The sequence below is a fragment of the Rhamphochromis sp. 'chilingali' genome (genome assembly GCF_963969265.1).
Source record: "Rhamphochromis sp. 'chilingali' genome assembly, chromosome: 2".
Classification (NCBI taxonomy): Eukaryota; Metazoa; Chordata; class Actinopteri; order Cichliformes; family Cichlidae; genus Rhamphochromis; species Rhamphochromis sp. 'chilingali'.
The window spans coordinates 47,060,892-47,073,877 of record NC_137930.1 but is presented as its reverse complement, the minus strand read 5'-3'; the positions used below and the strand labels follow the sequence as shown (position 1 = coordinate 47,073,877).

Sequence of the window (12,986 nt, the reverse complement as noted above, 5' to 3'; positions counted from 1 at the left end):
GCTCCTTCCTGTAGGAAAAGAAAACGTGTTATTTTAATATTTAAGTCTAAGGAGAAAAGTGCACGCTTGTATGTGCACTCATGTTATTCAGTGCCACATTCAGGTCCCACAATAGCATCATCTGTTCGGTGAGTCTTGATCAGGGGAACAAGCTAAAGCTACTAAGTCATTGTAAAAAAGAACTTTAAAAATGTAATACATTTACGAAACCAATGTTTCACAAATGCTTTGTGAAAGTTGCAAAACAAGAATATATAAACAATAAAAACTGTTTATCTAGACTCATGTGAGACTGGATGATCATTATGATTATTAATCATTATCATCCATCCATCCATTCTCTTCCGCTTGGGGGGGCTGAAGCCTATCCCAGCTGTCTCAGGGCGAAAGGCAGGGTAGACCATGGACAGGTTGGCAGTCTGACACAGGGCTTAATCATTATCACTTGGTTTATTTCTGCTAAGTGTAAATGCAGAAGCTGTTCACATGACGGCTGGTATAAACTTTATATTTCAACAAGACAATCCTAATTCAGTTGATTCAAAACAAGGACCTTCTTGCCGTGAGGCAACAGTCCTTTTTTTGCTTAAAGTCTATCCTGAGTTTCTAAATTTGTCAGTGGGACACTTTACTATTTTTCAAAGCATTAGTGAATGTGGGACAAAAATTGGTAAAACATTCAGAGTCCAACTTGCAACTTTCACAGGCCTGACATTAGATTGCTCAACGCCAAATTATTCAGGATGCATCATTGTCAGCTCTTGCCTTGAAGCGCACATTACTGTGCAAAACAATGGATCAAATTACTTCTTGCTAGACTGTGTTATGAGAGCCAACTATCCCTACACATTTAAGCCAATAGCAGCATACTGGTTTTAAAGAGTCCAAGAGACCCGGAATGACCGATAGACTTGGCCAGCTTCATTCAGTGAGCCTGCCAACCACAGAACCTATCAAATAGCTCACACAATCTATCATGTCAGGTTAAAACAGCCAAAATATATATATTTCATGAATAGAAAACACTGAGAAGGGGGAAAAAAGATGATTTGCTAGCCATAATAACTGTGCATTTTCTGTTGCGTATGCTTGGTGTAAACAAACAAAAACAGATCCTCCTGTATTGGCTGCATGTCCACTTTAAAGCACCCCTTTGACAAAAAACACTTGCAGGTATTGAATTCTATTCACTGTGCAGATAGCTAGAATTACCTGGAGGAAGATGAAGCCTGTAACTACCACCATTATCCTAATAAGGCAATTATACTGGGCTGGCATGTCTCATATGCTGCTAAGGCCATGCTGCCAGGGCTTGGAGTGGTTAATCATCCTGCCCTCCAGCCTGACCGCTACTTCCCCGCTTGCTGCCTACGCTGTATCGGACCACCATACCTGGAAGAACTACCAACACTGATGGACAGTTTTCAGTAAACCCTCTAAAACACTGAGAGGCTTACATGCTGATTCCAAATGCCTGGGTGGCGCTGGAGAGCCTGTTGATCCTGTTACTTCACTCTGATGCAAATCTCACTTAAAGTTGATGTTCAAAACGAGTCTGTGGCACCGAGCATTAGTTCTTTGGTTTAAATTATTTAAAGCTAGCTTTATTATTATTTTTTAAAATATTTAGTGTCCAGAAGTATTTAACCAACCGAATTATGTCTTCAGTGACATTTTGTATTTATACACATATTTCACTCAAGGCCATTGCAGTCAAAAAATATGATTTAATCTGCAGTCATTTATATTTGGCAGTATGGTCCAGGAACTTCCTGCATTTCTATTTGCACACAAAGCCTTAGGATGGAAGAGCAATATCAAGACTCGCAGTGCCACAGCCAGCATCAGAAATACATTTTATTAAGTATTAAGGGTTTTTTACACATTATCATGTACAATATAAAGCACCTTGAGGTGACTGTTGTGTGTTGGATTTGCTGCTATATTAATAAAACTGAACTCAGTTGAAGTCAGATGCAGCTTGGAAAGGAGGAGCTGGGGTGCAGGTGGGTTGCAAAACGACTTACAGAGACAGTAGCAACTGTAGTTAAACTAAATCGATATCGTGCCCTTTATGACATTTTCCCATAGGATGTGTGCCATTGGCTGACACCAAGATCAGCTGTTATAAATGCACCGTTTGTTTAAGCTTCAGATACATTTAAACTGTATCTCCTGCATCCATCCATTCGCTTCCGCTTATCCTTTTCAGGGTTGCGGGGGGCACCGGAGCCTATCCCAGCTCTCATGGGGCGAGAGGCGGGGTACACCCTGGACAGGTCGCCAGTCTGTCGCAGGGCTAACACACAGGGACAGACAACCATTCGCACTCACATTCACTTGCACATTCATACCTAGTGGCAATTTGGATTATCCAATTAACCTATCCCCACAAGCTGCATGTCTTTGGACGGTGGGAGGAAGCTGGAGTACCCGGAGAGAACCCACGCAAACACGGGGAGAAGATGCAAACTCCACACAGAAAGGATGGTGGAATTGAACTCAGGACCTTCTTGCTGTGCGGCAACAGTGCTAACCACCTTGCCACCGTGCTGCCACCATCCTGCATAATCTTCCCAAAATATAATCTACCTTAAATTAACTGAATGTAATATGTGTATTGTTGGCAGCAGGTTTAATAAAACTGAAAACTATATTGCTTCAGTTTTTTAATACTAGCACCTACTAACAAAAAGACACAAAACTGTAGGCCTTAGTCTTGTTTCAAGCAAAGTACCATAACTGGATGAAGATTCATAGATCTTCTGTGATCTTTCTTAATATACTGTAAAAAAAAAAAAAAAAAAAGTAAATAAATAGAAATGGCTCAGAGGAACAGACTACAGAGATTTGTTCAGACAATCGTCACTCTCTGGTGGAAGCACCTTTCTATTATTTCATCCCCACAGACTTTTCTTTTACAGATTATTAGACTTGTTGGCTTGTTTCTTTTCTCTGACAAACAACTTGCACTTGTTGCTTCCACTGACTTCATCCCCATCTCTTAAATTAAGCCCACAGAACACATTTGTTCTCACACTCACGCATTTTGGTTCTTGTTGCAATAACATCAAGTGAAACTTGACTACTCACTGGAAAATGCTTCTTTATCTGCGTGTTTGCATGTATAACCCTACACGGTGTATAATCTGTTTCCATCTTATAACTTCCTGAGTCGTGCTCTCTGGGCTTGTTTCGCTTGTAAACACCAAACATGCAACTACAGGCAGTTTTCAGCAGGGTTTGTAAAAAAAGAAAGAAAAGAAGAAGAAGAAAGAAAGAAAGAAAGAAAGAAAGAAAGAAAGAAAGAAAGAAAGAAAGAAAGAAAGAAAGAAAGAAAGACTTTGTGCTTTAAGGGATGAGAAAGATGAAAATGAAGGGAGACTGGCAGGTATCTTTCATCTGATCCTAAAAGGGACGTCAAATTAGAGAGCTTCATGGGATTTACAGTATTTCTAAGCCCCCTTTCTACCCACAGAGCTTTGATGACACACTGGCTCTCACCAGGCCTGAGTTATTGCCATTTCATGCTCTACACGCCTTGCAGTTTACAGCTATCAGAGCAAGGACACACATATGACAAGTCTGCCAACATGGACAAATTTAGATTGAGATCTATCATGACAGTAGGCAAACACTGAGGATGCAAATTCGCGTGCACATCATGACACAGTCACTCTCCAGCGTTCCAGCTGCTATTTGATTTATGGTGTGGCACATGGCTCAGTATTAAAGCTGACATGAAACACCACATTTATAATGGCTAACTTACAAACCTCCAGGTTCATTATGACATTTATAAAGAGAAACTTCACAATTATAATTTACAACTGAGGAATGCAAGGAGGTCCTACTTCTCTGACATCATCACTAAAAACAGCCATAATGCTCGGGTCTTATTTTCTACAGTTGACAGGCTAACAAACCCTCCTGTGTCAGTGGCAGCTGAACTTCATTCGACCATGGCCTGCAATGACTTTGCCAAATTCTTCACTGAAAAAATCCAAAAAATTAGACAAGCAATTGGTACATCAACAGCAGATCCAGGATATGTACTGTGTCCACCAAAAAACTGTTTAAACACCATGAAACAGTTTCAACCTATTAACAGCAAAGACCTGGAGGACATCTTAGGTCAACTGAACTCCTCCTCCTGCTGTTTAGATGTCCTGCCAACAAGTTTTTTCAAAAAGGTCTCAAAGACTTTAGAGTCAGACCTGTTACAGATCGTCAACTTTTCTTTATTATCAGGTGTGTTTCCAGAATCACTAAAAACTGCTGTAATCAAACCTATACTGAAAAAGGACAATCTTGACAAGACACAAATGAACAACTACAGGCCGATCTCAAATCTCCCGTTTTTAAGTAAGATCATTGAAAAAGCAGTTTCTCAACAGCTCAGTTACTTCTTAAAACAGAATAATTGCTACGATGCCTTCCAGTCAGGTTTTAGACAGAACCACAGCACTGAAACTGCTCTGACCAAAGTGTTTAATGACATATGTCTGAATACAGACAGTGGAAAAATGTCAGTCCTAGTTTTACTGGATCTCAGTGCAGCATTTGATACAGTTGACCACAACATATTACTCAAACGACTGGAGAACTGGACAGGTCTTTCAGGAACTGTACTAAACTGGTTCAAAACATACGTAGAAAACAGGAAATACTTTGTATCAATAGGTAACTTCACATCTGAGCAGACAAGTATCACATGTGGAGTTCCCCAAGGTTCCATCTTGGGACCCCTTCTGTTTAACATCTACATGCTCCCACTGGCACAGATTATAAACAACAACAAAATAAACTATCACAGCTATGCAGATGACACACAAATATATATCACAATGTCACCAGGAGACCGAGGCCCTGTACAGGCTCTTGGTAAATGCATTGAGGAAATTAATGACTGGTTGTGCCACAATTTTCTCCAGCTAAACAAAAACAAAACTGAGGTAATAGTCTTTGGCGCCAAAGAAAAACGATTACAGGTCACCAGAGAACTTCAATCTATACATCTAAAAACCACAAACCAGGCGAGAAATTTGGGTGTAGGGATGGATGCAGACCTAAACTTAGAAAAACACATTAAGACAATAACAAAGTCAGCTTACTATCACCTCAAGAATATATCAAGGATAAAAGATCTGATGTCTCAACAGGACCTGGAAAAACTAGTCCATGCATTCATCTTTAGTAGGCTTGATTACTGTAACAGCATCTTTACAGGTCTACCTAAAAAATCAGTCAGACAACTACAGCTCATTCAGAACTCTGCTGCTCGAGTCCTCACTAAGACCAAAAAAGTGGACCACATCAGTCCAGCTCTGAGGTCCTTACACTGGCTGCCTGTCCGTCAGAGGATAGACTTTAAAGTTCTGATGCTGGCCTATAAAGCTCTGAATGGTTTAGGACCAAAATACATCAATGACCTCCTGACCCAGTATGAACCATCCAGATCCCTCAGGTCATCTGGATCCGGTCTTTTATCAGTTCCCAGAGTCAGAACCAGACACGGAGAAGCTGCATTCAGCTTTTATGCTCCTTATATCTGGAACAAACTCCCAGAAAGCCTCAGATCAGCTGAAACACTCAGTTTATTTAAATCCAGGTTGAAGACTCACCTGTTCTCAGCTGCATTTGAATAAAGCACCAAATCCACACTTTAAGCTTAAATTTCAAAACTTACATTTAACTACTGATTTTATCTACTGTTCTGATTTTATCTGTTTTGATTTTATATACTGTTGTTTGTTTGTTTGTTTGTTAATTAGTTAGTTTATTTGCTTGTTTTATTCAATTTTAAATCATGCTTTTTATTTGTTCTTGTTTCTAATGTCTCTGTAAAGCACTTTGAATCACCTTGTTGTTGAATTGTGCTATACAAATAAACTTGCCTTGCCTTGCCTTACACCATGGAGTCTAATACAGCGCACCTGACTCAAACAGGTTCTCCTCCATACAGTCCTCATTTGTAAAGTGCTCTAGAAACCCAAACATTACAGCAAACAGGGGGATTTTCCAGTTTGAGTGCAGCTAGTAAAGAATGAAAAACGTGTTGCTTTAAAGACGGAAAGTAAAAGTGGACGGTATATCCTCGTCTTTTTTTTTTAACATAAAAGCCATTGTTGTAGCCACAAGCAGTACAAAACTGACCTCTTTAGGCTTCTTTTCAGTTTTAATTGCCTTGTTTTCCACTGAGTTATCGGTCCTATCAGTTAGCTAACATAAACTAATGTGAGTCCATCCGGTCTTTAAGTCTGACGTCATTAGCCGTTTCAGGGTCCAACTCTGCTTCGGGTCCCAAAGTCAAACAAATACTGCGGCATCACTGAGAGTTACAAACTGATTCAATTTTTTCATCTTTAATAAAATGACAATTGACAATTGTGATCCATGAAAACAGAATTTATTAAATTTAACAGAGTTAGAAGTTAGCAGGAAGTTAGCTCACTAGTTTCCACCTAAGCATGATATACCATGTTCTGACTGAGAGATTTCTGAAAAAATTAAAACGTACAGCTCTGCTATCACTTCCAACATAAATGAAGACAGAAAACTAAACAGCAGTGACGTTTGTAGGGTTACTGAAGTTGGACTAGCTGGTATATAATGATGTGCTATGTGATGGCTAGCAAGACAGCTATGTTAGCATAACGTAAACACATTGAAGCTGGAGGATGAATGCTAACTTTTTCCACTCAATAAAAGTTAATATCATTGCATGGCAGGATGGTGTAAACGGACCAAGTTAGGAGAACAACTGAGATAATCTATCCACAATATAAGGTTAGTCATTAATATACTGCTGCATGGGCTGGGCTGTACAGGGAGTGCAGAATTATTAGGCAAATGAGTATTTTGTCCACATCATCCTCTTCATGCATGTTGTCTTACTCCAAGCTGTATCGAAAGCCTACTACCAATTAAGCATATTAGGTGATGTGCATCTCTGTAATGAGAAGGGGTGTGGTCTAATGACATCAACACCCTATATCAGGTGTGCATAATTATTAGGCAACTTCCTTTCCTTTGGCAAAATGGGTCAAAAGAAGGACTTGACAGGCTCAGAAAAGTCAAAAATAGTGAGATATCTTGCAGAGGGATGCAGCAGTCTCAAAATTGCAAAGCTTCTGAAGCGTGATCATTGAACAATCAAGAGTTTCATTCAAAATAGTCAACAGGGTCGCAAGAAGCGTGTGGAAAAACCAAGGCGCAAAATAACTGCCCATGAACTGAGAAAAGTCAAGCGTGCAGCTGCCAAGATGCCACTTGCCACCAGTTTGGCCATATTTCAGAGCTGCAACATCACTGGAGTGCCCAAAAGCACAAGGTGTGCAATACTCAGAGACATGGCCAAGGTAAGAAAGGCTGAAAGACGACCGCCACTGAACAAGACACACAAGCTGAAACGTCAAGACTGGGCCAAGAAATATCTCAAGACTGGTTTTTCTAAGGTTTTATGGACTGATGAAATGAGAGTGAGTCTTGATGGGCCAGATGGATGGGCCCGTGGCTGGATTGGTAAAGGGCAGAGAGCTCCAGTACGACTCAGACGCCAGCAAGGTGGAGGTGGAGTAGTGGTTTGGGCTGGTATCATCAAAGATGAGCTTGTGGGGCCTTTTCGGGTTGAGGATGGAGTCACGCTCAACTCCCAGTCCTACTGCCAGTTTCTGGAAGACACCTTCTTCAAGCAGTGGTACAGGAAGAAGTCTGCATCCTTCAAGAAAAACATGATTTTCATGCAGGACAATGCTCCATCACACGCGTCCAAGTACTCCACAGCGTGGCTGGCAAGAAAGGGTATAAAAGAAGAAAAACTAATGACATGGCCACCTCGTTCACCTGATCTGAACCCCATTGAGAACCTGTGGTCCATCGTCAAATGTGAGATTTACAAGGAGGGAAAACAGTACACCTCTCTGAACAGTGTCTGGGAGGCTGTGGTTGCTGCTGCACGCAATGTTGATGGTGAACAGATCAAAACACTGACAGAATCCATGGATGGCAGGCTTTTGAGTGTCCTTGCAAAGAAAGGTGGCTATATTGGTCGCTGATTTGTTTTTGTTTTATTTTTGAATGTCAGAAATGTATATTTGTGAATGTGGAGATGTTATACTGGTGTCACTGGTAAAAATAAATAATTGAAATGGGTATATATTTGTTTTTTGTTAAGTTGCCTAATAATTATGCACAGTAATAGTCACCTGCACACACAGATATCCCCCTAAAATAGCTAAAACTAAAAACAAACTAAAAACTACTTCCAAAAACATTCAGCTTTGATATTAATGAGTTTTTTGGGTTCATTGAGAACATGGTTGTTGTTCAATAATAAAATTATTCCTCAAAAATACAACTTGCCTAATAATTCTGCACTCCCTGTAGTTACATCAGAAGGTTTTAAAAACTGAGCTTTAAAATGAATAGTGGTAATAAAAACCGAGCGAGGCCAACAATTATCACTGCCTTTTTTAGGGGCTTGTTCAGATTAAATAGAACAAGATACAAAGCATTAAAACGTGTTAAAAACACAAGAACCTTATTAAACGCAGAGTAGTTTGGACCTGGAAGCAGGGTTCATATGTCATCACTTAAAGACCAGTGGCAAACCAACCAAACAACCTAGTGATGTCACGTTCTATACTGGCACAAGATGGTGCTTTAAATGCTCTAAAAACGTTAACTTTAAACACTTCTTGAATCCAGCTTTGCAGACACTGCTAAATCCGTGACAACTGCTCTTTCTGCCTGGCTGCTGAATTTTGTTACTGTATTGGTTGATGTGTTTTATTCCTAAGACATGCAGAAAATATAAATATAAAAAATGTAAATGACTATAAAAAGGTAGGTATGTATAATTATGGTTCATCTCTAAAACACCAAAGAAAATAAAATAGTTTGAATTTGATGTTTGATGGATTAAAGAATAAATAATGCTTTTAGATGAATATGGTGGGCATTTATTTTGTTTGTTTTGTCATTTTGAGTGGGTCATGAGCTAAAGGCAGGCATGAATAGTGTTCAGCGATAATTTGTATGATTTGTTCTGATCTGTTTGGTATGACAGATGTGTGCAGTCAACCGTCCCAAATCAGCCTTGATGGCGTAAATACTCAGGGTCTGATAAGCTGTCAATTACTGAGAAGTGCTTTGGAAAAACATCACCTACAAGGGTTTGAAATCACAAGAGAGAAAAAAAATACTTAATATGTTTTGAAATAATGGCTTATTAAAATCAGGGCATGAGAGTTGATAGACTTGACAATAATTTGTTGACACATATTTTTTAATATTTTCAATTTAAATCATTTGTGCAGCGCTTTTTAAAAAATCCTCCTCAGGTGTAGGTTCAATAAAATATCTGCAAGTTGAGGAAACGCACAGTTTTAATACATGTGATTTACTTACTGTACTGAACACTGTACATTTTATTTACAGCTTCTATAATCAACTTAAAATATTACAATTGATCAAATGACTTTCTGTGTGTCAAAGGAGTAACTCATAGTGAAAAACCCACAGTGATTTACTGGTTGGCTGTGCTGACCCTGTAGGTTCAGCACTTTACCTACTGGTACTTATAAAGTGGTTTTTTTTTTACTGTAACTGCACTCAAAGCACTTTTGACTACAAATGACATTCGCCCAGTCACACGTTCATGCAGGCGCTTTTTCTGTACCTAAGTGCTTTGTCTAATATTTGCACACACACTCACGCTCCGATGGACACATCAGAGGCAACTCGGGTTCATTGTCTTGCCCAAGGATACTTCAACATGCAGACTGGATCCACCAACCTTCTGATTATTAGATGGCCTGCTCTAAGTCCTGAGCCACAACTGCTCCCACTGTGTAGTCAAGTCATTTGTGTAATCATGGGTTGGGTCACAGGACCTGCATTAAAGGCTAGACTCCACCCCTGCACCACATGGATTACATCAGATTTTACAAACCGATTATTTACTTTATATTATGTGTGATGTGATGATTCCACGACAAATCTTAGAGTACGACACTTGACATAACAACAACAACCATCAACAACCAATAACTAAGCAAAAGCAGCAAATCTTTACTCCTGTTGTCATGCAAATTACAAGTTATCATTATCACACTATTTCCTCTTTTAAGGTACCTCACTGGCTCAAGCTGTATGATAGCTACAATGATTTTTAACATCATGGGAGTCCACCCATCTGATTTTTTAACCTTTTTATCTTTTTATCTAACACTAAAATCAGCCCATCAACAAAGACACTGGCATAGAGATGGAGAGGGTGGAAATGTCAGGTCCCCACCCAGACATTTAAATGGCTAATTGCTGTTCTTCAGTGCACGAGTGAAGTCAGCAGCAGTGGAAAATTTGTAATGAGCAAAATGTTCAAATATGAGCTGATGTTATGCATCAAAGGGGTGTGTGAGAAAGTGTAATAGACATATAGCTGAAAGCAAATTATTTGCTATGGTGGGTTTCAGGATTCCTCTGAGATGGTTCGTCCAGCTCTGCTACACACCAAGTTAAGAACATAGACTGTATTTTAAGGATGGATGTAGGCACTGTGACATTATCCTTTGGTTTGTAAAGCCCAGTTTTGAAGCCTTGAGATTGGTGTTTGGAGGGGAGTGGAGTGCTAAGTTATTATCTAATGATCACAAAGCTTAATTAGCAAATTGCATAAATAGACTACATGCAATCAAATATGTGCCATACTGCAAAAATGACATACTGAAAAAATAATACTGGGTCCTGGAGCACTGAAACAGGAGCAAAGACTTCCTTGACAGGCTGTTGGTATAATTAAGCAGTATACCACATATTCAGATAATTTATGTGGAGGTGAAGTGAAGATGACCTGTAACCTGTCACTTAAGGCGACCTCATCTTTAAACTAGATATAAATGGTTGAAAATGTACCCTTGTATGATTGCTATGAAGCCTTTGTTAGCTTTTAAGAGTACCACACTGTAAACATTAATTTGTTTCTGCAAAGCTCAACGATATCCATGGGGACTGACTTGCTTTGCAGAAACAGCCTCATTTTTACATGGCTTTACTTTCTTAGCCCTGGAGCTTGGTTAAAAAAGCGAGAGTGGATTAAAAGGTAAAGACACCTGAGCAACCTGAATGTGTAATCAATACTTACGACTAATGAGAGCTGACAGTATTGATCTGACAATTTGGCTGCAAAGAGCGTGTATGTGTGTGTATGAGTGGGCCAGGAAGTGTCTTATCAAAAGCATCCTGAAAGCGGTCAGCTAACTAATGGCCAATACAGACTTGCTGTCCAGTCTGTCGTTTCTTATCTCACAGTGAAATAGCTTTATAGAGGCATGTATAATAAGATAGCTGGCAATCCCAGGTCTGCTGGTTAGAATGACAAACATCGGTATAGGTGGACTTTCCACAGGAGTGAATAAAATGAAGCAAGGTCCCAGTTGCTCTCTAAATGTAGTAAGAAGGATAGCATAGAGTCTATTTTTATGTCCCGAGTACCTTGGCAATGATGCTGCAGAGCTGAGGTCCATCCTGGGTTAGGGACAGCAGGTTGCTAATGGCACTACCAATGGTATGAAGGCTGTCCGATGATTCAATCTGCTTGATCAGAACCTGCAAGGAAATTGACATCTTTATCATTTTATTCACAACTCAACACATTTCAAATCATCACTTTTAACGACATGATGCATAAATCTGTTTCTAGTGGCTCATTAATACTGTTATGGTGTCAGCTGTGTCATCTTATTTCGATACAACCACTGGATAGCACAAACATGACAGGCATTTCTAAGTCTATTTCTATAAGTGTGCAACAATCAAGGGACAATTTCTCTCCTTCTTATCTGACCCAAACATGGAGTGTAACTATATATATACATATATATGTGTGTGTGTGTGCTTGGATCCAAAATATTACTATACACAGTATCTGTTTTAACGGCATCACAGTCAGTGTTGCTTAAAGTGGGACAGAGAACAATAGACTGCATTTATAGGATTGACTGATTGGTTGATTGACATAATATTACTGGCAACTTTTCGTGTTGCCCCTAACTCTCTGTCTAGAAAAAAAAAAGAACTAAGAGTAGCCAGCAGTATCTGCAGGACTGTACACCATGATTAAAGGCACTTGTTGCAATTACCCGCCACAAAATTTAAATGATAGCCTTCACCACCAGGTGGAAGCATTTTACCAGTAGGTAGGTATGTGTAGGTACTTTAATTACAATTTCTTTCCATTTATATTTTAAATTGTCTGAAATGAGCCTGTTAGTTCTCTTTGATTCTTTTAGTTATACAAAAATTATTTATCTACATGACACTGTAACGATGATCTATTAATCGGGAGGCTATTTAGGGTTTTGTTTTGCTTTGGTTCTTTTCCTCTCAGCCTACTCTTAGGTGGAGATGGGCAGGTTCTGCTGTGGGACTCCACACTTCAGCGAACACACCTTTTAGGATTCACTCATTTCCATCCAGTACTTAAGGACCAGCTGAAGCTCACATTCTTCTCCAGATTGTTGTTGAAAGTAGCCGTGGTGATCAGGCTCCTCGTGCTAACTGTAAGTCACAAACTATGTATGGTCCTTGTGGAAATCTTGGTCTTCCCCATCGCCAAAACTCTCTTCTTTCTTTTGATCACTCCATAACAACAAACTTTGCTAAATTCAACCCTGAGATTGTTTGGCTCTTACTTCAGAGTTGAATTATTTACACCACTGATTACAACACTCTTATAAATTAGGCAAAGCAACACCTCAACCTATCAGCAAAATTATAAACACATGACACTGCAGAGCACACAACGGAATATGCGCAAATACAGAAACTACATACCCGGATCTCATTGGCTAAAGCCATGTCAATCATGTTGCTGAACGAGTCACTGACATCTGTAAGGATCTCATGGATGGCCTCCCTCATGGATTTCAGGAAGAATTCATCGTCAGTGTGAAGGCACCTGTGGGTGCAAATCAAATGTTTGA

General features: G+C 39.6%; 1 protein-coding gene across 3 annotated transcripts in view; it reads right to left on the bottom strand.

The window, feature by feature from the left end:
- The window catches only part of insc (INSC spindle orientation adaptor protein), a 58,064-nt gene that overhangs the window by 12,994 nt on the left and 32,084 nt on the right, over positions 1-12,986 (bottom strand). For all 3 annotated transcript variants that reach the window (XM_080875188.1, XM_080875187.1, XM_080875186.1), the window contains exons 5-7: positions 12,838-12,961; positions 11,497-11,610; positions 1-8 (exon numbers count right to left, since the gene is read on the bottom strand). The exon at positions 1-8 is cut by the window's left edge and continues 118 nt beyond it. In XM_080875188.1, the coding sequence (XP_080731314.1) occupies positions 1-8; positions 11,497-11,610; positions 12,838-12,961 (246 nt within the window). The remainder of the gene's footprint in view (positions 9-11,496; positions 11,611-12,837; positions 12,962-12,986) is intronic.